Raw genomic sequence first — 27,636 nt, forward strand, 5'->3', positions numbered from 1 at the left:
GATATTGTCAATATCTTTGAATTATAAGTTTTAGTTTAATTATTACTCTAGGTAATGAGAACCCTGGGAAAATTTAAGAGGGGGGGAATTATATGTTTCAAACTGAAATTTAGGAAAATTAATCTGGCAGAAGTACAAGGAAAATTGAGCTGGTAGTAAAAAGAACCACTGGAAAATCTCACCAACATTTAAGCCTGAAGTTAAAAAAGCAGAATTTCAACTGGAAAGAGACCACAGAGGACGGACATCCCTAGTCAGCACCAGTAAGATATGGCATTTGGTTGTCTGCAGTGACTCAGAGAAACGGAAGAGCCATCATCATCTCTGAGATCTGAAACTGAGTCATTTTGAAAAGACTGACAGTGTTAACAGAAATATCTACTTATACATGTTTCTATATGACAAAGTGGCTGGTTTGAGGGAAAAATACAGTATGTTCTATGTAGACTCATTGCATTGGGGGTGCAGTATGGGCAATAAAAGCAGGAAAATTTTCATAAAAATTTGGGCATGCCAATCTGGAGATTGGAAATGAGATTAAAGTTTAAAATATCTACTTTAGATAAATTTTTTGAGAAATAGGAATAAAACCGTACTGCATGCTAAACCGTTTCGGTCATTTCTGACTTTTTGAGACCCTATGGACTGTAGCCCACTAGACTCCTCTGTCTGTGGGATTCTCCAGGCAAGAATACTGGAGTCGGTTGCTGTTTCCTCCTCCAGGATATCTTCCGGACCTAGGTATCAAACCCATATCTCTCATGTCTCCTGCATTGGCAGGCGGGTTCTTTACCACTAGTGCCACCTGGGAAGCCCAAAACTGTAGGGCTCAGGACTAAATAAGGATTCTAAGAATAGGTTGAGTTTAAGAAACAGATGATTTCCCCTTGAAAATTAGTTTGCGTACTTTGCATGGATGATTAAAAAAAAGTTTAAAACTGAAAAAAAAAATGATTGAGAGAAGTCTTACAATGGTGAGTGCTGGGAGGCTGGGAGGAGGAGCAGAAGCCAGTGAAAGCTGAAGATGTGGCCAAAAAGGCAGAGGGAGGCACCAGTTCAGGGCGACCTTGCCTTCCACACGGACGTGACAGCAGGTATCAGGTGACAGCAGACAGCAAGATCAGGTGCGCTTATGGCTGAAAATCGGTAAGGTATATGTAATGGCAAGTCCAGAAGTAGAGGGCTTTCTAGGTGATACTACCTGTGCTTCTATTAGCTGAAACAAATCAGACAGTTGGAAAAAAAACAAAACATTGAACGACAGAGAAGAACTAGTCATCAAAGTCCAGGAGGCTCAGCACTCCAGGTAGGGAAGCATGGCAGCCCAATGCAGGTGCAGCCAAGGCGTGATCACCCTGGCAACCTTCACTCTGGTTACCACGCCTTCACTCACATCAATCCGTATGCATCATTTTGCCAGACTAAAATGTCTAAAACACCTTTCATCAAGTAATTGCCCTGGATTAAAACCCTGCCACGTTCCCACTGTGTATCAAATAAAAAATCCAGTGAAGTGTGTCACCGAAAGCAAAGAAAGAAGTTCTGTTCCAAAGAGGTGAAATGTATTAAATACTCCAAAAAAGGATGATATTTCTTCACTGTGGCAAGTTAAGTCAGTGCTTATTATTTAGAAACATTAATGTCAATAGATGAAATAGTGTGCGGTCTATTGCGTACCTGCAACTTTGAGTAGTTTATCTTATTTACAGCTAACAGTAACCCTATAGAATAGTCTTTGGCATGTGACAATCAATTTACAGATGAGATACAGAGTTGGAAAGTCAACGGACTCAACAAAAGGTCTTTCCAGAGCTCTCCTCTCCATGACCCTGTGCTAATGCTCGAAGCCTGGAACTCTTGAATTGAGGCTTAAATCTTGTGAATAACCTGAAATACTGAGATTTCCTCATGCAGAGGTTTGTGGAGAGTTGTTTCAGGGACCGAAAGAATGTAATCATTGCTAGAAGAGGGGGATCCATCGGTTTCATCTAAGTCATAAAGTGACATGTCAGAAAAGCGAAAATCAAGGAAATGGAACAAGACCTATTTCAGAATTACGCTTTTACATATAGGGCTATTTTTTATGATGGTTTTCATGTTTAACAATAAACAGTGTGAAAGTTGCTCAGTCATGTCCGACTCTGCGGACCCCATGGAGTATACAGTCCATGGAATTCTCCAGGCTAGAATACTGGAGTAGGTAGCCATTCCCTTCTCCTGGGGATCTTCCCAACCCAGGGATCGAACCCAAGTCTCCTGCATTGCGGGCAGATTCTTTAGCAGCTGAGCTATCAGGGAAGCCCTTAAAAATAAAGACAACGGTGAAAATTTCACAATTCTCAAACACATTTAAAGTGATGCACACACCAAAATTTCAAGGCTGGAAGATTACATGCAGCTCAAGGAAAGTGGTAATGAGATCTGAGGACCCACTGGAGACACTACCTTTGAGATTAGGAATTCAGACTCAGTAGAGACAAAATATTAGAACAGAGACATTGAATGGCTCTCATCTACATTGGGAGGAAATCTACACAAAATAGGAGTTTCATAATTTGTACAGGTCATAAAGAAAAAGTATCATTCGTATAGCCGTGTTCTGACTGTTACCCCAGTGGACTGCAGCCTGCTAGCTCCCTCTGTCCAAGGCATGTCCCAGGCAAGAATACTGGAGTGGGTTGCCATTTCCTCCCCCAGAGGATCTTTCTGTGTCTCTGGCGCTGGCAGGTGGATGCTCTACCACTGAGCCACCAGGGAAGCCCAAGAAAAAACACATGCCGTGTCCTAATCAAGGATGCCACATCAGAGGGGAGCCCCTACTGGGGTGAGAGTGAAATGCATTGTCATCAAAATGTGTGCAGTGGTTAGCTGGTATTCTTAGAAGAAACTAGAAATGACTATAAAAGAATGACACTTTTGGACACATGGTATTTTATTTTACCTCGCTTAAAATCTTCCTGTAGAAAATAAAGATGGTATCTAATCTCCCTGGTGAAGAATGTGCTGTTTTAAAGGGGGGACCATACAGAAAAGCATGTTTCAAAATGTAAAATGCTATAACAATACAAGTTGTTGGTATGATTCTTAATGGAAAATTCCTCTTGCTCAAAAAGTTATCACAAGGTTATAACTTATATAACTATTTGAAATTTCACAACCAATATTAAAAATCAATATACACATAAAGCATAGTCAAAATAGCAACTGAAACAAATAATACAACACAATATAAGAAATACATGGGATATTGTAGAACTGCTTTTTTTTTTTTTTTTAAATATTGGTAGCCTTTAAACAAAGCATTCTCTCCAAAAAACAAATGCACTTTGGGGGGTTTTGTTGTTACATGGTGTGTTTTTGGAGAAGCTAAATTTTAGTGCTTTCTCAAAGAATTTTCAGAAAGGGCCTTTAGATGAAGTTAAAAAATATTACAGAAAAATGAAGCACGGGGTAACATCTTTTAGGTAAGATGTAAGGCATATGCTAGCTGATATATTCCCTCCTACAGCCTTTGTATTGCAATTCAGTTGATATTCCTAAGGCTAATTACAAACAGGAAAATTACAAAGTGCCTTCAAGACAGCAGTGCCAATACTACTTTTGTGTCAGTCAAAACCGTGGTAGTGCAGTTCTGAATAAACTTATCTAAAAATTTAACAAAGATGTACTGACATTGGGTCTTACTCATCTCAGAACCCCGCAGAGCAGAGACCACTACTAGACTTGCAGGTTGTTCAGTCGCTAAGTCGTGTCTGGCTCTTTGTGACCCCATCCTTCCTCCTTTAGCATGCTAGTCCCCTATGATGAAAAGGACATCTTTTTTTTTTTTTTTTTTTTTGGTGTTCGCTCTAGAAGGTCTTGGAGGTCTTCATAGAACTGCTGGACTTCGTCTTCTTCAGCATTAGCGGCTGTGGCACAGACTGGGATTACTGTGATGTTGAATGGTTTGCCTTAGAAATGAACAGAGATCATGTCATTTTTGAGATTGCCTTTCAGATTCTTCTATTGACTGTGAGGGCCACTCTACTTCTTCTAAGGGATTTCTGCCCACAGTAATAAATGTAATGGTCCCCTGACTTGCAGGCATTGATGCAAATTTTTCTTTTCCTTCTTTTTACTGCTTTATCTTGATATATTTCATATTAATATATCCTTAGTTAATATTTAAAAACAATCATGATATTTTTAATTGAAAAATGTACCAAATAGGTTATAGATTCTAATTACATAGAAAAATGATTATTTCCTTCACCACTGATTCTGAATCCGATATGCTTCAGGTGTCATACTATTTTTCAAAAGTACTCTTACGGTTCCCCCTTCACGTCTTATCCAGCTACTGAAATTAACTTGTCATCAGATAGCATAATAACTGAAACTGTTCCTAGATGCTTTGTTTGGGACTTCATTTACTTTATATTCTGGGCAGTTTTATTATCGTTTAAAAAGGAGCTGCAATGAGGTAATATCTTGGGAATCAAAATAGCTAATGGCACTTTTGGATGGGAATGTAGCCAAGTGGTCTCTTACTGGAGATATAAAAAGAAATTCCATTGAAATTGTTGCTGACCTTTATCTTCCTCTAAGTAATGGCATTTTTCTAAAATTTGGACAAGGTGGCTCACTTCAAATTCAGAAGCAAAGGCAGAGAAGTTTTCATTGCTGTTTGCTTCCACAGTCAATGGAGTATTCAAGCCGCTTGCCTCCTAGTAATTAAGGAGTCCTGTGGGCAAACCTAGCTCATCTAAGCCTCCTTCACAGAGAACACCCACTTGCAACTGCAAAATAATCAACATTTGTATTTTTCACAAATCAAAGAGAGAGGACGTCTACTTCAAACTAAGTAAGCTTCTGCACAGCAAAAGAAACCGTCAACAAAATAAAAAGGCAACCTATGAAATAAGAGAAAATATTTGCCAGTCATTTATCTGATAAGGGGTTAATATCCAAAATAAAACCTTAACAACAGTATTACAAATGGGCAGAAGACTTAAGTAGATATTTCCGAAGAAGACATGTGGATGTTATAAAAATGAAATCACACAGCATATTACCTTTGGGGATTTTTTTTTGTTTTTCACTCAATATAATTCTCTCAAGATTCATCTTTAGGGGGTAACTAGAGTTTAATCATTTTTACTGCTGAGTAGTATTACATGATGAGGATGTCCTACAGTTTAACCATTTATCCTATGATGAATATCTGGCTTGTTTCCAGTTTGGGGATATTTAAAATAAAGCTGCTGTGAACACTTGTATGGTTTTCATGGGAACAAAAGTCTTCATTTCCCTGGGATAGATTACTGATGGTACTGCTGATGGCTGTATGGCCACTGCACAGTTTAAGAAACTGCCACATTATTTTCAAGAGTGTCTGAACCAAATCACCTTCCCAAGAGCAGTGTATGAGTGATTCAGGTTTTCTGTATCCTGTCAGTATTTGGTGGTGTCACTGTTTTTCATTTTAGCCTTTCCAATAGGTATTTACTGATAACTCATGATGTTTTTAATTTGCATGTCACTAATGGACGCTTACTCCTTGGAAGGACAGTTATGACCAACCTAGACAGCATATTAAAAAGCAGAGGAATTACTTTGCCAACAAAGGTCCATCTAGTCAAGGCTATGGTTTTTCCAGTAGTCATGTATGGATGTGAGAGTTGGACTGTGAAGAAAGCTGAGCACCTAAGAATTGATGCTTTTGAACTGTGGTGTTAGAGAAGACTCTTGAGAGTCCCTTGGACTGCAAGGAGATACAACCAGTCCATTCTGAAGGAGATCAGTCCTGGGTGTTCTTTGGAAGGAATGATGCTAAAGCTGAAACTCCAGTACTTCGGCCACCTCATGTGAAGAGTTGACTCATTGGAAAAGACTCTGATGCTGGGAGGGATTGGGGGCAGGAGGAAGAGGGGACGACAGAGGATGAGATGGCTGCATGGCATCACTGACTCGATGGACGTGAGTCTGAGTGAACTCTGGGAGTTGGTAATGGACAGGGACGCCTGGCGTGCTGCAATTCATGGGGTCGCAAAGAGATGGACACGACTGAGCGACTGAACTGAACTGAATGGCTAATAATGTTGACATCTGTTCATGTGTTTATCAACTTTTGTGAAGTATCAGTTCATGTTTTTTGCCCATTTCCTAACTGAATTGTTGTTTTTAAAATTTAACTTAGAGTTTTAAGAGTTTTTTATTCTTGTTATCCATTAGAGACATGTAGTTTGTAAATAATTCCTCCCCCCATTGCTTTTTAAAATTCTCTTAACAGCCTCTTTCATAAAGCAAAAGTTTTCATTTTAATGAAGTTAATTTATCAAGTTTTCCTTTTAAGGGTCACACTTTTGTGTCAACTCTTTGCCTAGTCCTAGTTCCCAAATATTTTCTTCTATGTTTTGTTACAAATTTCATACTTTTACTTTTTACACTTAAATCACTCATCTATTTTGAGCTATAAGGTGTGAGTTTTATGTTGAGATTCATTTATTTTGCCTATGGATGTCCAAAGTTTCCCAGCACATTTGTTTGAAAGATATCCTTTCTTCATCAAATTGTTTTTGTATCTTTGTCAAAAATTTGTTGGGTATATTAGAAAATCTTTTTTTCTTCATTATATGGTCTAAATGTATGCTTCCATTGAAGCTCCTAAACTTCTCCATGGATGAGCAGAGTAATTCACTAAATATGCTCTAAATGTCCTTGCTAGGAGTGACTACAGCAGAAAATGAATTCTAGCATCTACATATTCCTAGGGACAATTACTTAATCATCAATGCTCTAAAAATTAGTTACTTTAGAATATATTTAGCATATATTGGATGTAAGTATATTTTCAAATTTAATTTCATCACTTCCAATAATGCTGTCTTATTTGTTGGGTGTCTTAGTTGCTACTAGTTGTGATCAAAGCTGACACTGGCTGATTCAGATGAGAAAACATCGATTTAATATTTTATTACCTCAAATCAGGAAGAGCAGGCTAGAGAACAAGGTAAAAAGCACTGTATTCACAGTTGAATAGACAATAGTGAACTGGAAGGACTGTCGGTAGTAAATCTCTATCTTGAATCTCTGAGACACAAAACTATGGCAAAAGAAGGAAAAAACCAAAAGGCACAGGACATGTGGTACAAATGATTTAACGTGCGAGGAGAAAGAACAAACAGAATTAATGTGTGAAAGAGTAATGGTAGATCGTCTTTCAGAGCTGCAGGAAGATATCAAGCCATGGAATAAGCAGCACTATACACCCCCAAATAATGAACAGAATAAACACTGCACCTCCACATTTCATAGCAAACCCCCTGAAAACCAGGAAAAGGGGAAGTTACAAGTGGCCAGAAGAAAAAAGACCAATCCAAAAGGTAACAGGATGCCTGATAGCTGACTTCTCAATGCAAACAATAATAGGTTGACGAACTGGTTCTTCTCCGTGCTGAGGAGAAAAAAACAAATATGTCAGTGATTCTCAGAGCTAGCCACTAGAATTATCAGCACCCCATTTGGTCTCCTTGCCAAAAGTCATACTTGACTGCAATCCTTTTATACACCCAAGATTCGTGGATATTGCTAATTTGAGAATAAACATTTAACCTTTCTTGTAAACACATTAGTGACCTCCCAGACCCTCAGCATAGTGCAAGCCCCTTTAGTCTGGTCCTTTACTTCAATGTTCCATACTCATCCTGGGAACGGCAATATACAGTCCCTCACAAGTACTGAGAACAATTTTTTTGGTTAAGGGCTAAGTAATGCACAGATTTCGGCAAAGTATCAGGGTGCAACAGTATGTGTGTTAAGTAGCCTTTGCAGGTGTAAACAGTTGCTATGTTCTAAATGTACAGAAGAGTACATTTCATACTTATTCATAAATTTAGTATCTTAAAGTTATACATCATGATTTGTGACTGGATGTACTTTTATTTAAGGCTCCCCTGAAAGGTCCATCTAGTCAAAGCTGTGGTTTTTCCAGTAGTCATGTATAGATGTGAGAGTTGGACTATAAAGAAAGCTGAGTGCTGAAGAATGGATGCTTTTGAACTGTGGTATTGGAGAAGACTCTTGAGAATTCCTTAGACAGCAAGAAGATCCAACCAGTTCATCCTACAGGAAATCAGTCCTGAATATTCATTGGAAGAACTGATGCTGAAGTTGAAACTCCAATACTTTGGCCACCTGATGCAAAGAACCGACTCATTGGAAAAGACCCTGATGCTGGGAAAGATTGAGGGCAGGAGGAGAAGGGGACGACAGAGGATGAAATGGTTGGATGGCATCACGGACTCAATGGACATGAGTTTGGGTAAGCTCTGGGAATGGGTGATGGAAAGGGAAGCCTGGTGTGCTGCAGTCCATGGGGTCACAAAGAGTCAGGCACGACTGAGCGACTGAACTGAACTGGTGGTTCAGATGGTAAAGAATCTGTCTGCAATGCGGGAGACCTGGATTCAATCCCTGGGTGAGGAAGGTCCCCTGAAGGAAGGGAATGGCTATCCACTCCAGGGAATGGCTATCCATTCTTGCCTGGAGAATCCCATGGACAGAGGAGCTATAGTCCATGGGGTCACAAAGAGCTGGACACGACTAAGCGACTAACACTTTTGGGGACTTCCCTGGTGGTTCACAGTTACAAAGCTAATACTTAAAGATTCCAAAGTGTAATGAAGTCGACAAAAGCATCAGTAAAATAACATGGGTCCTTTCTACAGCACAGTCCCAAGGGTCTTTAAAGCACTCAGAGAGATATAATTCCTTTTTCCTAGTAAGTTAAATGAAAGGCATAGCTTTTCAGGCAAGTTCAAATATGTCAAAAGTATTTTTTCATTCTTTTTCTTGAATAACATGTGAAAAGTTTTACTAGACTTATATAGACAGAGATATAGAATTTTCTCTTACTGGCTGCCACCCTTTAAAAGTTGTAATTTTTAAAACATACATTAAAATTCAATTTTAAACTAATACCAAACATTTTTCCAAATAAAAGTATAATGTGAAGATGTAACAATTTATATAATGAATATAAGACATTTTATGAACATTTTATTCTCCTGGAGTAGGGTTAGGTGCCTTTACATAGTTAGGGAAGATAACAATTCATCACTAACTAACGAGGGCTAACAACTTGTTTGGAAATATATACATATTCTACTTAACATATAACATAAATTATATATATGCATGTATTTAAGTATGTGTACATATGTACATTCGTAGACATGTACACTGGAGAAGGCAAAGGCACCCCACTCCAGTACTCTTGCCTGGAAAATCCCATGGACACAGGAGCCTGGTAGGCTGCAGTCCATGGGGTCACTAAGAGTCGGACACGACTGAGCGACTTCACTTTGACTTTTCACTTTCATGCATTGGAGAAGGAAATGGCAACCCACTCCAGTATTCTTGCCTAGAGAATCCCAGGGACAGGGGAGCCTGGTGCGCTGCCATCTATGGGGTCGCACAGAGTTGGACACGACTGAAGTGACTTAGCAGCAGCAGCAGCAGACATGTACACATGCATATTTTAAAGGTTAATGAATGGTCAGAAAATGTATTTATATTTACAAAAAAATCAAGAGAAAAATAACTATACATGTTTACACATGTAATACATCATATATTTAAACAGTTACAAATATAACTGAGAATGGCATATAGGCAATTTTTAAAAATAAGGAAACTAAGAAAAGAAAAGGAACATCACTTAAGTATGCATGGTTCAATTCCTGCCACTTAAAAGCAGCTGGCTACAAAAATAAACAAATAACTGATCCAGCCTCTTAGATAGCGTTCACAGTATATTTCAGTGCTGTCTGATGTTAAAGACATTGGGCAGCTTCTTGCTGAATAACTGTATCACCCCTTGATTTGCCAGATCCCCGTAAATGTGTAGTATTTTTTTAGTTGTGTTTTTCTTTAAATAAACTCACTTTCCATTAGGTTAATTCAAACATAAGCTTTTATATAACCACTTTAAATAAAAGACCATTTTTCATAAATAAACGTAATGATAAAATAAACAGATTTAAATATTTGTAAAGCATTTTAAATTCTACCAGAACACTGTCAGTTTTTGAAATTTGTTTTGTTTTCTTAAAAGGAGAGATCATCTGGGTTTTAGATGGTACAATGGAAATGAAATCATGGCCATTTAAAGTGGACTAGAGAAATATCAGTATAGAGACTCCTTATTGTGGCAAAGATTCTCTTACTACCTAGCAGTTTTTCTAGCTTTACTGAGATATAATTGGCATGAAACACTGTATAAGCTTAAGGTGTCCATCATAATGACTTCATATGCATATACTGTGATCTGATCAATGTAATAAGTTTGTGTGCTCAGTCACTCAGTCATGTCCGACTCTGGGCGACCCCATGGACTATAGCCTGCCAGGCTTCTCTGTCCATGGAAATTTTCCAGGCAAAAATACTGGAGTGGTTGCCATTTCCTTCTCTAATTCAAATGGCTTATTATGATCTAGCTAGAACAACAAGTTAGAATAAAAATACTTCAAAACAATGGCCACTATTTCAAATACATAACTTCACATTAAACTTTTTTTTTGCATTATTTTATACTCATCCACAATGTCAACCTTTACAGAGCACCTCTGAAATACTCTTAAGGAAACTGGGAATGTAAAACTTATAGAGATAGTGACCACTCTTTGGTTACCCTACGTAAAATTTATTTTGGTCATCTGGAAGATCTCCCTGAGTGCTGAGCATAATCTTTGTTATCTGAGGGGACGCCATCTTCTAAAGTTCACCTTGCCAGCAGTCATGTATAAACCTATCAAGACAAAAGCTGAGATATGAACTCTCATATCTCACCCCTGATTTAATGACTTCCCCCAGGTATTGCATGGGAATAATCATTTCATATCAAACTCCAGCAAAATGTTTTGGTTTGGTTTTTACAGGTAGGCTTACTTTTATTTTCTTTGCTTTCTGGCTTTAAGGATTGAAAATGCAAAAACAAACAAATAAACAAAAAAAACACAAAACTTAGTCATGCCGATATGCATAGGTAGGAATGTTTTAAAAAGGAAAAAAAATCTCACTAATGCAGATAATAGAGTTTCTTAGGATAGCTAAAATGTCATATCCACATACATAAGGCTGCAAACCAATTAATACAGAGAAACTGAATAGATGGTATACAAGACCATTTTCTACTACAAAATTCTAAGAAGAAGTGAGACTTGTAGACAGATGGAGAAATAAGTGGCATATACACCTAACATTAAACATAGACATAACATAAAAACCTGAATTTAGCACAGAGAGCTCAGCTCTGTGTTCTGTGATGACCTGGATGGGTAGAACTGGGGGCAAGGGAGGTCCAAGAGGAAGGAGATATATGCATACATATAGCTGACTCACTTCATTGTATAGCAAACAATAACACAACAATGTAAAGCAATTAAACTCCAACAAAAAATGTAGAGCTAAAATAATTGGAATTTTATACATTCTAAATCCATATTTAATGAGAAAGAGATAAATAATAAATCATCATGTATATAACAGATACACTTCAGAAGGCAAAATGCTTAGCATACACAGTATTCAGAAATTAGTAAGGATTTAAAGGTACCCAAGTGTGGATCACAATAAACTGTGGAAAATTCTGAAAGAGATGGCAATACCAGACCACCTGACCTGCCTCTTGAGAAATGTGTATGCAGGCCAGGAAGCAACAGTTTGAAGTGGACATGGAACAACAGACTGGTTCCAAATAGGAAAAGGAGTACATCAAGGCTGTATATTGTCATCATGCTTATTTAACTTATATGCAGAGTACATCATGAGAAATGCTGGACTGGAAGAAACACAAGCTGGAATCAAGATTGCCTGGAGAAATATCAATAACCTCAGATATGCAGATGATACCACCCTTATGGCAGAAAGTGAAGACGAACTAAAAAGCCTCTTGATGAAAGTAAAAGAGGAGAGTGAAAAAGTTGGCTTAAAGCTCAACATTCAGAAAATGAAGATCATGACATCCAGTCCCATCACTCCATGGGAAATAGATGGAGAAACAGTGGAAACAGTGTCAGACTTTATTTTGGGGGGCTCCAAAATCACTGCAGATGGTGACTGCAGCCATGAAATTAAAAGATGCTTACTCCTTGGAAGAAAAGTTATGACCAACCTAGATAGCCTATTCAAAAGCAGAGACATTACTTTGCCGACTAAGGTCCGTCTAGTCAAGGCTATGGTTTTTCCAGTAGTCATGTATGTATGTGAGAGTTGGACTGTGAAGAAGGCTGAGTGCCAAAGAATTGATGCTTTTGAACTGTGGTGTTGGAGAAGACTCTTGAGAGTTCCTTTGACTTCAAGGAGATGCAGCCAGTCCATTCTAAAGGAGATCAACCCTGGGATTTCTTTGGAAGAAATGATACTAAAGCTGAAACTCCAGTACTTTGGCCACCTCGTGTGAAGAGTTGACTCATTGGAAAAGACTCTGATGCTGGGAGGGATTGGGGGCAGGACGAAAAGGGGACGACCGAGGATGAGATGGCTGGATGGCATCACTGACTCGATGGACGCGAGTCTGGGTGAACTCCGGGAGTTGGTGATGGACAGGGAGGCCTGGCGTGCTGCGATTCATGGGGTCACAAAGAGTCGGACATGACTGAGTGACTGAACTGAACTGAACTGAAGGCTGTATATTGTCACCTTGATTATTTAACTTATATGCAGAGTACATCATGAGAAATGCTGGACTGGAAGAAGCACGAGGTGGAATCAAGATTGCCGGGAGAAATATCAATAACCTCAGATATGCAGATGAAACCACCCTTATGGCAGAAAGTGAAGAGGATCTAAAAAGCCTCTTGATTAAAGTGAAAGAGGAGAGTGAAAAAGTTGGCTTAAAGCTCAACATTCAGAAAACAAAGATCATGGCATCCGGTCCCATCACTTCATGGGAAATAGATGGGGAAACAGTAGAAACAGTATCAGACTTTATTCTTTTGGGCTCCAAAGTCACTGCAGATGGTGACTGCAGCCATGAAATTAAAAGACGCTTACTCCTTGGAAGAAAAGTTATGACCAACCTATACAGCATATTCAAAAGCAGAGACATTACTTTGCCAACAAAGGTCTGTCTAGTCAAGGCTATGGTTTTTCCAGTGGTCATGTATGGATGTGAGAGTTGGACTGTGAAGAAAGCTGAGCCTCAAAGAACTGATGCTTTTGAACTGTGGTGTTGGAGAAGACTCTTGAGAGTCCCTTGGACTGCAAGGAGATCCAACCAGTCCATTCTAAAGGAGATCAGCCCTGGGTGTTCTTTAAAAGGAATGATGCTAAAGCTGTAACTCCAATACTTTGGCCATCTCATGTGAAGAGTTGCCTCATTGGAAAAGACTCTGATGCTGGGAGGGATTGGGAGCCGGAGGAGAAGGGGACAACAGAGGATGAGATGGCTGGATGGCATCACCGACTCAACGGATGTGAGTTTGAGTGAACTCTGGGTGTTGGTGATGTACAGGGAGGCCTGGCGTGCTGCGATTCATGGGGTCCCAAAGAGTTGGACACGACTGAGTGACTGAACTGAACTGAACTGAATACAACTTCCACATCTTAAGTCCTTAGATTGAGAACTCATACCTGTGGTAATGATCCTGAAAGTTCTTTCAAACTTTTGAATGGTCAAAATTATTTTGCCTGTATCTTATGTTAAATATATTTATTATATCAAAACTAAGATCATGGCATCTGGTCCCATCACTTCCTGGGAAATAGATGGGGAAACAGTGGAAACAGTATCAGACTTTATTTTGGGGGCTCCAAAATCACTGCAGATGGTGATTGTAGCCATGAAATTAAAAGATGCCTACTCCTTGGAAGGAAAGTTATGACCAACCTAGACAGCATATTAAAGCAGAGATATTATTTTGCCAACAAAGGTCCGTCTAGTCAAGGCTATGGTTTTTGCAGTCGTCATGTATGGATGTGAGAGTTGGACTATAAAGAAAGCTGAGTGCTGAAGAATTGATGCTTTTGAACTGTGGTGTTGGAGAAGACTCTTGAGAGTCCCTTGGACTGTAAGGAGATCCAACCAGTCCATCCTAAAGGAGATCAGTCCTGGCTGTTCATTTGAAGGACTGATGCTGAAGCTGAAACTCCAATACTTTGGCCACCGCATGTGAAGAGTTGACTCATTGGAAAAGACAAGCTGGGAGGGATTGGGGGCAGGAGGAGAAGGGGACGACAGAGGATGCGATGGCTGGATAGCATCACCAACTCGATGGAGATGAGTTTGGGTGAACTTCGGGAGTTGATGATGGACAGGAAGGCCTGATGTGCTGTGACTCATGGGGTCGCAAAGAGTCAGACACGCCTGAGCGACTGAACTGAACTGAACTGAATTATTGGCAAACTACTAATGCATTTCATACACAACATAATCTCTTTTCACAAAACACTTTCTAGAGATTCGGGAATCCAGGAATTTTTTTTAATGCTCTGCTGCTGCTATGTTGCTTCAGTCATGTCCGACTCTGTGCAACCCCATAGACGGCAGCCCACCAGGCTCCTGCATCCAAGGGATTTTCCAGGCAAGAGTACTGGAGTGGGTTGCCATTGCCTTCTCCTTTATATGCTCTAGGGACCAAAAATATGCAAATGCACACACAAAGGTTCCTATTTGTATTAATGAGGGAGATTCTATAGAGGGATACATTTTCAGAAAACATGTCTCATGAAAACATACTCTCTTCCATCATCAGGTAAAAGCTGTTTATAAAAGGACAGGAAAACTCAGAAGAGTTTGCCAGAAGCAGACAAGTAATCATCAGACAAGGAATGCGGGTGTCTTGAGGTTTTAATCCAGGAGGGAAAGAGGGCAAGGGACAGACGAATCCATGATCAGTTGTTAGAACAAATGGAGACCATGCAGAAGAGAAAACCCTCAACAGACGATGAGCTCATCAAGCTGCTGCTCATTAGATACTCCAGAAGTGTGCTCTACTTTCACCTGCTTCCTCTACAGCTGGGTGGGGACACAGTGATTACCGTAAGTCTCCTACATATGAACCTCAGGTTGCAAACTTTCAAAGACGCCAGTGCGCCCCTGTTTGCCAACTGTTGTACTGTACTACTGTACTTTTCAAGGTACTGTACTGTAAGCTTAAAAATGTTTTCTCTTTTGTGTGTTCTTTAGGTATTATTTGTGTGAAAAGTATTACAAACGTATCACCATACAGTAGTATATAGCCGATTATATTAGCTGGGTAACAAGGCTAACTCTGTTGGACTTCGGAACAAACTGGACTCACCAGCACTGTCGGAATGGACCTCATTCTTACGTAGGGGGCTTGCTGTATTCCTGACCTAATGCACCATGAGTAGTGGTGATATAGAAGATGCTGTGCTGTACTAAATCACTTCAGTTGGGTTCAACTCTCTGTGACCCTATGAACTGTAGCCCACCAGGCTCCTCTATCCATGGGGTTCTCCAGGCAAGAATACTGGAGTGAGTTGCCATGCCCTCCTCAAGGGAATCTTCCCCACCCAGGGATCAAACCCACATCACTATACGTCTCCTGCATTGGCAGGTGGGTTCTTCACCACTAGCGCCACCTGGGAAGCTCCACTTACAGTTGATAATAACCCTGACTTAACACAACCTGACTCTGGAATATTCATACACACACAACCAGTGTACACAAGCTGACAAACAGTAGACGCTGCATAATTATTTAACCATTTGTTGAATGTGTAATACCACCCTATCCTGAGACACTGCTTCAATACCCACACATACCACGCCAACCTCTCACCTGAGTACTAAGAACTAGAAAAAAGCTGCATAAAATACTATCTGTGAACTCCTGCCTGTGAATATGCATGTTGATGTATCTGAATAAAATTCCTTGAGAACAATGGCATGAGAGCCTAGAGACAGTCAAGTTTCAGGATCACAGTAGCCTATCTGCAGTCTGGAACTTGTGCACTGATGACAGTGATGCTAACGATGTGATGCCATTCCACTCTGCTGCGCTTACTGCTGCTATATTTTTAGAGTCAATAAGCTAAGTATAAAGTGACTAAGTTTCAGTGATTGTGTTCTATCTGCAAACCAAGAATAGCTGGGGTATTTTGTAATATATGCCTTGTTGATTAAACTTAACCCATTAGAGGTTAGAAGAAAAACAGATAGTCAAGGCTAAGAAATAAACAATACTGACCAACATGCGTTTGCTTTATTTTTATTACAGCTTTTAAGTACTCTTTTCTTTAAAAAGAAAACACTGGCCACCATGGTATCCTGTGAATTATAACATCAATCATGCAACAGATAAGATGGTGAGAAGAACTCAGCTATTGTAAACGCTTTTAAATCCTGCAAAATGAAAATATAGAAACAGTAATGTATTACAATGAAAAATAATACAGAATTTAAAGAAACGATTCTTTATGAGTCATGTCATTGTATTTTTAATAATTGAACACCTTTAAAGATGCAATAATTTAACAAGAATATTTTTAAAGGGCAAAAGTAAAATTCAGGAAAATGATTCTATTTTTTTCCTCAAAATTATTTTCCTAAATGGAAGAAAAACTGACTGAGTGAAGACAAATTTCAAAGCAAAGAAGTGTTTAACATTTACCACTTCATCCAACTATTTGGCTGAAGAACCATCCACAACAGGTAGCGCTGCTGCCGCTGCTGCTAAGTCACTTCAGTGGAGTCCGACTCTAGTTTCTATTAAAAGACACATGGCAGGGGCCCTTTCAAACACTGACCCGGAAGCACCTCTGGAAAAGTTGCCCCACAGGGGAGAGGGCAGGAAGTGCTTTTCTGCCCTCATTCAGCATAACCATAAGCACTAACTTGTGAGGAGTAAAGGGCATATTAAACATTTTATCTCAAAATATATTTTCTTTTTTTTTAATAGTTTTTTATTGTTTAAATTTTAAAATCTTTAATTCTTACATGCGTTCCCAAACATGATCTCTGATATGATTGGCCTCATACCTAGCCCTTCTCCCTCCCCTTAGAATACTATAAAACTTATTTCCTGAAAGCATGCCTTCTACCCATAGTAAATCAAATATCTGTGCATATTTAATTAGATTTCTATTTTGAAACTTAACCCATAAAAGAACTGTTATGTATCCGCTGAGTTAAAAATATTTTGCTTACAAAAGTTCATAGTTCTGAGTCCATAAAATTAGGAATATGTATTATTAACTATGAAAACGAATGCTTAGATAATTCCTATATCTCTGATTTTGGGGTATGACTATACGTTTTCATTTTTAAGGCACACAATATTTACTTAGTGTTTTAACTATCTTAAGGGACACATTTAAAACTTACTAAGCTTTCCAGAATCACGTGTGTGAAGTTCTGTCATTTGAACTCCCTCTTTTGAATACTACCATATTCTGAATAGAAAAGTTTCTAAAGTTTAAGTAAATAATATTTTCCAAAACAGTCAAAGCTAATGTAGCTTCATATTTTGATTTACCATTAAAAGCAGACAAAACTGTTTCAACACCAACCTATGAAATTCATATTTCTCAAGCAGAAATGGAACACAAAAGCAAGTCCAATGAACATAAACATGCTTTTACTGTTTTCTGGGTCCTTTACACAGGCATGGTTCTACACAGTGAGTGTGGAAACAGAGGCTTTGGAAAGGAAATGAACATTGGCACCCATCTTTAGGGGGGAAACTGGTGAACCACGAGGACATTTCAAAGGCTGCAAATGTCGTAGTTACCCAAGAAGGGTTCAATACCCTTCCCCTGGATCCTATCTTATAATTAAGTAGCAAATTCGGTTTTAATTGTAGGAAATCCTGGAAAGCTCTGACGGGGGAGGAATCCTACAGACTCCAAGGCCAAGTGCGCAAGGAGGTGATTTCTCAGCGTTCTGCTCCTTATTCTGATTTTCACATACAGGGTAACTGTGCAACCAGATGCCCGTCTCCCCGCGGGGCTGAAATCACCCACCAGCTTATAGCGTATGAGGTGTCAGACACAATGGAAATTTCAAGGAGAGGAGCCAGAGTGCCGAGCAGGCACCCTGTGGGAGAGCAAAGGGCGTCAAAGTCAAGTTCCTGAAACCCTTCTCGTCCGGCCCACCCCCACGCTCTAGCTCCACATCTCGCGTTTCGGCTGATGGCTCTGGGGGCCACAGATGGAAGCACCGTGCCCCGGCCGCGCGCAGCTTTTCCCGGGGCGTTCTTGCTTCCCTCTCCGGGAAAGAACGCGTTCCTCTACCCAGAGGAGCCCTGAAACCTGGCCGAGGGCGCCCGCCCTCTCCCGCCCGGTGGGGCGCCAGGCTGCGGGGGAGGGTCGTCACCCAGATCTGTGCTCCCCACTTGGGCGAATCTGCTGGGGCTCAAGAAGGGGTCCCGCGTGTCCTTGGGGGTACCGTCCGCATCTCGAAAGTGAAGCCAGCAGGGGCAGCACCCACAGGCAAGTCAGCCCGGCCCCTTCCTCCGGCCCCGGGCACCTGCCCCCACCAACTGGCCACGCAGCGGCTCCTGGGTGCGGGTGATCCTTCTTTTGGGGACTCTGCCCTTCCTTAGTTTTCCAACGATATATTAAATATCTAGCATTTATCTTCTCCTTTTTTCTTTTCGTTTCTTTCCCCTCCTTCCTTCCCTTTAAATGAGAAAAGAAGTCTCCCTCCTTCCCTCCCTCTCCAAGTTAAGAGTGCTCATCTCTTCAGCAGAGAAAGCAGGGAACGTTCTCGGTCAAGGCCGCGTGGCCCCAGCATCCCGGAGCTCCGCAGAACTGGAACTCAGAGAAGAGTGAGGCGGAGAGACATACAGGGAATCGGGAAAATCGGCACCCTGGCCTCCGCACATGGAGCGTCCCTCGCGCCCTGGACCGGCCCGGCCCGGCCCGGTGGGTGTCAGGACTCAACTCCACGTTGCGCCTCCCCGAGGGGGCCCCCGCCCCGCGCTCCGACCCTGCCGCTCCGCACCCACACCCCTACGTCCGCCTAGTCGGGGCAGTGCTCGGCCCGGGTGAACCCCCTCTCCGGTTCCCTCCAGTCCACATCCCGGGTCCTCTACCACCGTCTACGCGTTCCTCTTACCTCCTCCTCCGGTCACTAGTGAAGTTTTTACAGCCCTCAAGGGTCTACACTGTCTCTCTCTCAAATCGGGCAGATCATCTTTCAAAAGACGGTGAGCGGGTCTCCAGAAACTTTTCGGCCGCCGAGGCTCCCGGGTCAGCGACCGTGAGCACACCCCTGGCGCGCATACCCGGGCGCAGGTCCCCCTGTCCGGGCGCACCCCGAGCCGGGGAGCCTGCCCGCCGGCAACCGCAAAACTCGCCAGCTCGCCCCGCAGAGACGCGGGGCGCTACCCGGGCATCGAAAGAGAAATTGGAAATGGGCTGGGGCAGCGGGGACTGGGAAACGGTGACGATTTTGGATACACACTCACAGGAGCGTGTGTCCACGCCCTGCACACCGAGCGGTTGTACCCCGAAGGCGCACACTTCCCAAGATCAGAGCCCTGTGGATGCTCTGAATGTAACCCCCTCTCCGGGGCGCATCCATCTCGGAACTGATCATCCTTTCGCCTAGGCGACTTCTCAGTCTGGGTCTGAACCAGCGACGCGCACGGGAGGATGCGGATCCGGGTGCTCCTGGCGCCCGAGCCCCATCTCCGAGACCCCCCGCCCCCCACCCCGAGGCAGGTGCGGGCCCCCAGCGCGGCCGAGCAACAAGCGGGCCGTGCGCCGGGGAGCCGGGTCCCTGTCCGCCTCCGTCCCCGCGTGGGTCACCTCTCCCCGCCCCCCACCGCCAGCCGCGCCAAACGGGCGCCGGGGACAAGAAAGCCGCGCGGGCGACTCACCCCCAGCTTCCTGCTGCGGATTTTCACGTAGCCCTGCTTGACTATGTCGTTAAAGTTGGAGGCCATGGTTGGCGCGCTCGGCTTCCCCGGGTCGAGAGCCGCCGCCGTCCGCCGCGGGGTCCGCGCAGGTCTCGCATGCAGCCGGCCGCCCCCGAGCTCCCGCCGCCGGGGACGCGGGCGGGGTGGCGGGGCGACCGCGGGCGGGGAGCGAAGGCGGCCCGGCGCTGCGAGCCGCGCGCGCCCTCCGCGTCCCGGTCCTCACCTCCGCCCCCGCCGCGCGCCGCCGCCGCCGCCCCCGGCCAGCACCCTCGGGCCGGCGGCTCCCTCGGCGGCGCGGCGCCGGCCGGAGCGCACCCGCGCCGGGGAGGGGCGGGCCGGGGGGGCGGGCCGACTCGCCCGCGCGCCTCCCTCCCCGCGGCCCGCGCGGCGGCGGAGCCCGGAGACGCTCGCCAGACGCGCTCCATCACTCGCGGCTCGGGCGCGGCGCTCCTCCCGCCGCCCCGCGCCCGGCTCCCACCCCGGCAGCCGGGGCCCGCTGCGCTCTCCCCGGTCGCGGGGTTCTTCCCCGGGCTCTGGCTCTCCACGCCGCGGGCCGCACCCCGGTGACCCCAGGGCGGAGTTGGGGGGGGTATGCTCCCCGGGAAGATAGGCCAAGGAGGTGGGGGCGAGACAATTGTTTATTTCGAGGTCCGTGTTTACAGTGCGATTTGATTTCTGCCGCACACGCTCGCGTGCCCAGTCTGCGCCCCGTTAAGAAGTGTAAAATCGAGCCCTTCCCGGTGCACACAAAGAGACCGATCGTGCGCATGTGTCTAGTCCCTCGGCTGCTGGGGAGACTGGAGCGATCAGGCGAGGCGCCGGCCGCCGACGTCCTCTCCCGAAGAGGCGGCTGGCCCTGGGCTGGAGTAATGTGTGCCGGCGTTTTCCTGAACTGTGGCTAAAAGCGGCTCGTGGCTCCCCGTCTTCTAGAGGAAATGGAGACCACAGCTGCTCCCAGTGGACGCAAACGATTCATTGAAACGTTCCACTCAACAAAGCAACGAAGAACTTTGTCCCCTTAATGTATGAACACATGACATTCAAGTCGGCTCTTCTCTGTTGTAAAAGAAATCTTAAGCTAAAAATCGTTTGATAAGATTGGAGGGGAAACGACGGAGTATCAAATGTTGGCTGAGGCAATGTAAGGATTTGTGCTAGAGGAAAGGATATTTAATACCTTAGTAGGTAAGGGTGTTTCTAATTAAGGAAAAAATGTATCAAGATTGAAAATTTTCTAAGTGACTCCTTTATAGTCAATATTGAATATAACTTCAAAAGATCGTGTTTCTTTCTGCTTATTTGGGTTAGCAGTATTTTTCTAAGTTCTCAGATAAATTTTCTTAGCTCTATTGGGATAATAGAGAGAAAGGAAACTACTTGATTGAGGGGAGAAAAATACTAAAATTTGCAGGATAAAGTAATATGCCCTTCACTGTACTAAATGGATGCCCCAAGGGTGATTTTTGTCCAGACATTAGCAAGAGTCTCCATCTAAAACCGTTATAACCCGGTGGAAACTCTAACTTATCTAAACAGCACACTATTCCTATCTGCTCATCTATGTAAGCAGCACTGTTTGAAGACACAGTCATGCGGAGGACCAGGTGCTAGGCAGATCTCAATATATCCAATCACATGGCAATATTTCTTAGGCTGTCACTCTGGAATGAGCTCAAATTCTGACCTTTCCAGAAAACTTGCATAAACTCCCGATTGACTCCATGTGATTCCCCTTCTCCAAACACCTGGAGCATGCATGTGCCTAGTCCACAGGAGCTAAATCTCTTCAGCTGTGTTGGACTCTGTGACCCCATGAGCTGTGCTCCTCCGTCCATGGGATTCTCCAGGCAAGCATACTGGAGTGGGTTGCCATTTCCTTCTTCAGGGGATCTTCCCAACCCAGGGATCAAACCCACATCTCTCACGTCTTCCACATTGACAGGCAGGTTCTTTACCACTAGTGCCACCTGGGAAGTCCCATTTGATACTACCTGGCTATTATTGGTTTCCTTTATCTGAAGACTGTTTTAGATTTGCAAATACTTTAAATACATTCAGTCCTCTTTGCAACCCAAGGAGACTTGCCATTTAATAGATGAGGAAACTGAAGCTCAGAGATGTTCAGTTTCAGAGGCACAATTTGAAGACAGGTTTTGTGTCCACAATAATTTCCCTGACCACTAACTTCCACCATCACTTATATAGTAATTGGTTTCCACAAATCGATTGTAAGCTGTTTGAAGTCAGGGATTAATTTTGTCTCAGCAACAATCTTAGGGCATACTCAAGGATAAAATAAGGGTGGTAGCTCTGGCTTTTAAAGATTATGGAAAGATGATGCCTTTGTTCATATGCTTATGTAGGTCTCTGTAATGCCCTAATATGATTTAACTATTTTCCTGTATTTACTTTTGATTCTTAGACTGCTGGCATAGTAATTTGTGTGTGTATGTATATGTGAGTGTGTGTCTACAACAAAATTTCCTCCCCCTCTTTTTATACTGTTTGTTTGCCTCCTGAAAACACTAGGCTATGCTGTATAAATTTGTCATGTAAATTTTTCCAGATATGGATTGGTTGCTTGTATTCTCATGGCATCATTTATTTTAGTCACCTAAGTCTCAAACTATTAATGTGACTTATACATTTGAGTACATTCTTCTTTTTATTTTCAAGAATAATTTATGAGGTGTTGTATATATCCTACTGAATCACATCAAGGGTAACAAAATGTCTGATGCTCCCATTTCTTGGAGAAATCAAGTCTTGTCAGCCTGATCCATACATTATAAAATTCTCCTTCAAACTTCCACTTAATGGCTTTGTAGCTTCTGATGATCACAGTTTAGATACATTCTTACAGATTGCAATGCTGTGATTTTCTGATTTGATTTCATTCCTGCGTTTATGAATTATTTTCTTACAAAACTCCTTTGCAAACTACAGGACTGCCCTGAGATAGATTCCTTGTATGAAAGGCAGGGAATATGCTTGATTCTTAACCTTTATCAATGCTTTTTTTTTTTCCCCCAGAAATACTGACTACGTGATAACAAACACAAAAGGAAACTCTGCTCCTTTTAGAATACCATCAAGGATGGTGTTTTGTGTATGTGACATGTCAACCCAACACAGTGCAAATTCTTTTCGCTGTTTGAATTCCTCCATCCTTGACCAAAAGAAACTGCTTCAGTAGAGGCTTTTTGTGTTTCTGTCAGTTTCCCATGAACCTTAATAGCTTTGCTGTGATCAATCACAAGATATCTCAGGCTCATCTTGCACATTTCCAACTCAAGACCTGGAATCCATTATGTCTTCTAGGAACCTTTGTTCCTTTTAATGGAAAATGAAATTCATTTCCCATAATCTGGTTACCAGCTTATTCTTTTTGCTACTGATTCTATGCTTTTCAGTTATTGAGAAGTGAAACACTCTTCTTTTAGGAATAAATCTTAAAAGAGAAAAATTCTCAGGTTGTACAAATATTTCCAGTACAAATGAATGTTGACAGATTTGATATTTAAAGATTGCTTCTTTTCTTTTAAGGTTTCATTATGTGAAATATTTACAGATTTCCAAATTCAGACCTACCAAACAAGGTGCATTGAGAGATAATAGCTCTGATTTCTGTCCCTTCCTTCTGTTTTCTACTTCTCTTTTTAAGAAGCCATTTTTATCAGTTTGGGGTTTATCTTTCCACTGTTATTTTTGGCTATATAAGACAAGACACATGTGTGCTCCTATTTCTATATTAGTTACCAAAAATTGCATACTGTTCACACTTTTATCACTATAGTACCCATCCTCTAAACCAGGACCTCAAGATCCCCATCTCTTGGCCTGATAGGTTCATATAATCCACCATTTGAGTCTGGGCTGGATATTTTGATTAACTTCTAGTGGACGGAATGGCAGAAGTGATGGGTGTCCTTCCTAGATTAAGTTATAAAAGACTGTGGCTTCTCTCTTGGGTGATCTTGGTTGGAGGCTCGCCCTTGGGGAAACCAGCTGCCGCAATGTAAAGCAATCCGATGGAGAGGCCCCTGTAAATAAACCTGGAGGTAGACCTTCTCAGGCTTTCCAACAACCAAGGTGACCTACCTCACAGGTGGATTCTCCCCCAGGGAAGCCTTTAAAGACACCACCCAGGCTGACAATTGGAGAAAGACCCAAAGACAATCAGCCACCTAAGTTGCTGCTGCTGCTGCTAAGTCGCTTCAGTCGTGTCCGACTCTGTGTGACCCCATAGACAGCAGCCCACCAGGCTCCCCTGTCCCTGGGATCCTCAAGGCAAGAACACTGGAGTGGGTTGCCATTTCCTTCTCCAGTGCATGAAAGTGAAGAGTGAAAGTGAAGTTGCTCAGTCGTGGTCAACTCTTTGTGACCCCATGGACTGCAGCCTACCAGGCTCCTGTGTCCATGGGATTTTCCAGGCAAGAGTAATGGAGTGGGGTGCCATTGTCTTCACCTAAGTTGCTACTGAAAGTGAAAGTGAAGTCGCTCAGTCATGTCTGACTCTTTGCGACCCCATGGACTGTAGCCTACCAGGTTCCTCCATCCATGGGATTTTCCAGGCAAGAATACTGGAGTGGGTTGCCATTGCTACTAGCTGTTTCTAAATAACAGAAGTAGTAAGATAACAAATGCTTGTCTCCATCTGCTAATTTGGGGGTAAGTTATTATTGGTATGCATAAATGGATAAATAGATTTTGTTACCTGGAAGTAGGGTGCTGCCTTAAACCAAAACTGTATAATTGGGGAATGGTTTTGGAATCCATCACTGGTCTTGAGGAGGGTATTGGTGAAAGCTTTAAGTAACTGGCACACACTGCAAAAGTTTGGAGACTAAAGACACTGTGAGTGAGATCTTACAATAAATAAGGAAAATAATTGGAAATAAGAGGACGGAGCATTCTGGTTAGGTAGTGGAAGGAAACTTAGCAATATACCTTTTTGCAACTATGTGGAAACTAGGAGAATATACCTCATAAACTGTGTCATCAAGATAAGATTTCCAGGCAAAGTATTGGTGGGGGAGCCTTTTTCTTCTTCCTATTTAGTACAATGAGAGAGGAGAAAGATAAACTGAAGAAAGGACCATTAAAGAAAAAGGAGCCAAGAATTGATGTTTTTTAATGTTCTCAGCCTTTCCAAGCCAAAATAGTGCCAAAATTAAGAAAAGGCTTTTGAACAAAGATCTAATCTTGGGCACTACTGTGAAAATTTGCTCTAAAGATACAGCCAAGGATGTGACTGTAAAATATGTATCTTTTAAGATTTCAGAAAATTAATGATTTTATTCACTTCCTTGGCTGTATCTTTAAACCAAAATTTTTGGCAGTGTCCTGGATGAGATCCAATAAAGAGATTCACAAGAAACCCACAAAGCTCTTAAAAGAGCTATATATGCAGGAACAGAAATAAACAAAGATCATGTGGAATGAGAGGCACTTTGACTCAGAAAACAACAACAACAAAAAGCTACCTTTCATGAAAAAGTAAATATGACTGATTACTCAGAGGCAGGAATTAAATGTCTAGAAAAAAGAGTCAAGAATTGTGGAGAAGTATTAGCAGATGGTGATTACAGCCATGAAATTAAAAGATGCTTACTCCTTGGAAGGAAAGTTATGACCAACCTAGACAGCATATTAAAAAGCAGAGACATTACTTTGCCAACAAAGGTCCGTCTAGTCAAGGCTATGGTTTTTCCAGTAGTCATGTATGGATGTGAGAGTTGGACTGTGAAGAAAGTTGAGTGCCGAAGAATTGATGCTTTTGAACTGTGGTGTTGGAGAAGACTCTTGAGAGTCCCTTGGACTGCAAGGAGATCCAACCAGTCCATTCTGAAGGAGATCAGTCCTGGGTGTTCATTGGAAGGACTGATGCTGAAGCTGAAACCCCAATACTTTGGCCACCTCACGCGAAGAGTTGACTCATTGGAAAAGATCCTGATGCTGGGAGGAACTGGGGGCAGAAGGAGAAGGGTACTACAGAGGATGAGATGGCTGGATGGCATCACCGACTCAATGGACATGAGTCTGAGTGAACTCCGGGAGATGGTGATGGACAGGGAGGCCTGGCGTGCTGTGATTCATGGGGTCGCAAAGAGACGGACACAACTGAGCAACTGAACTGAACTAAACTGAACTGCTTCCTTCATCTTCAGTACTAATCTGGGAGCTTCCATCATTTTCTCATTTAGATTTCAGAATTGTTAGGAGCCATGATTCTACATGCTTTTTTCTGCCTCCTTTTGAGCAGGAATGTGTATAATAGTAGTTGTACTGTGCTTGTCCGACCATTACATGTTGGAACTGTGGGAGGCAGAGTCCTTGTGTTTTTAGATTCAAAAATCTACAGCTTGAGAATGAAATCCACATTTGAGAAACTGCCTGAGGTACCACACTTGAAGACCCACACTGACAACAGCACCTGTCTTATATGACAAGATTTGGTACTTTGAGCTCATATTCTAAAGAGATGAGAATCTGAGGGGTCTTAGGAAAGGTAAACATATTTTGTATGTGAGGGACATGAATCACTGGGATCCAAAAGGCAGATTGTCGTTGGCAGCTTCGAAAAGGGGTCACAGAGATCCCCCTACTTCCTTGTAAAAGCCTCTCCTTCAGTGTGGGCTGGATTTGTGGGATGAAGTTGAGCAAACACAGTAGGGCAGGAGTGATGAGATGTCACTTTCCAGATTAGGTTATCAAAACACACAGGTGTCTCGTCTCATTCTCTCAGGGATCTCTCCCCATCTTTAATAGACAAAATAAGCATACCTCTTCTTCAGTGCTGCTGCTGCTGCTGCTAAGTTGCTTCAGTCGTGTCCGACTCTGTGCAACCCCATAGATGGCAGCCCACCAGCTCCCCTGTCCCTGGGATTCTTCAGGCAAGAACACTGGAGTAAGTTGCCATTTCCTTCTCCAATGCATGAAAGTGAAAAGTGAAAGTGAAGTCGCTCAGTCAGTGGTGCCCTCTAAAAGTAGTACAAATCCATGTAAAAACTTGAAATACTAGAAATATAAAATATTCCACAGCTTTTCATATTATTTTATGAATAATTTTTTAATGAATCTGGTTTTCCCTTGACTTTAGGATAAGTTTTGTTTATCAGGGGGAAAAGGCTAAGTTAAGCTGGCCTTCTTCCCTTGTATCATAAAGTGTTCCAAGGATGTAGCTTCTCAATACATTCATCTTGACACATTCGGTGATTGACTTACTAAACTGGTTCTGGTACCAGGGCTTCATGCCTGCTTGAAATACTCAGGACCCCAGGTGGGTGTCCTGCTATCTAACTTACTTCTGACATGGTCTACCCAGAGATAGCATTGATATTCTGAGGGTTAAGAAATCTGACTCTTACCAGACTGTACCCCTTCCTTCCCTCCACCCACCTCCAGGCTCCAGTCACAAGTCTAAGCCATTACCTCTACCTCTGACTGACTGCATATACATCAGAGGCTTCCAAGCCCCCCACCACCCCGCCCCTTCTCTGGCTTGATTTTGATTCATTTGCTAGAGTGGCTCACAGAGCTCAGAGAAACATTTTACTTACTAGGTTATTGGTTTATTCCACGGCCTCTCTGAGGTCACACTGCTCTTCCAGCACCTCCACGTGTTCACCAACCTGGGAGCTCTCCAAATCGTGTCATTTGGAGTTTTTATGGAGGCTCCATTTGCATAGGTGGGCTTCCCAGGTGGCGCTAGTGGTAAAGAACTGCCTGCCAATGCTGGAGACAGAGGAGACATGGGTTTAAT

At 42.6% G+C, this 27,636-nt stretch overlaps 1 protein-coding gene across 1 annotated transcript in view; it reads right to left on the reverse strand.

The window, feature by feature from the left end:
* Positions 1 to 20,025, reverse strand: part of DOK6 (docking protein 6) — a 409,948-nt gene extending 389,923 nt beyond the window's left edge. Inside the window, exon 1 of the mRNA XM_018039636.1 lies at positions 19,833 to 20,025. Within this exon, the coding sequence (XP_017895125.1) occupies positions 19,833 to 19,898 (66 nt within the window). The 5' untranslated portion in view covers positions 19,899 to 20,025. The remainder of the gene's footprint in view (positions 1 to 19,832) is intronic.

The sequence above is a fragment of the Capra hircus genome, chromosome 24, assembly GCF_001704415.2.
Source record: "Capra hircus breed San Clemente chromosome 24, ASM170441v1, whole genome shotgun sequence".
Classification (NCBI taxonomy): Eukaryota; Metazoa; Chordata; class Mammalia; order Artiodactyla; family Bovidae; genus Capra; species Capra hircus.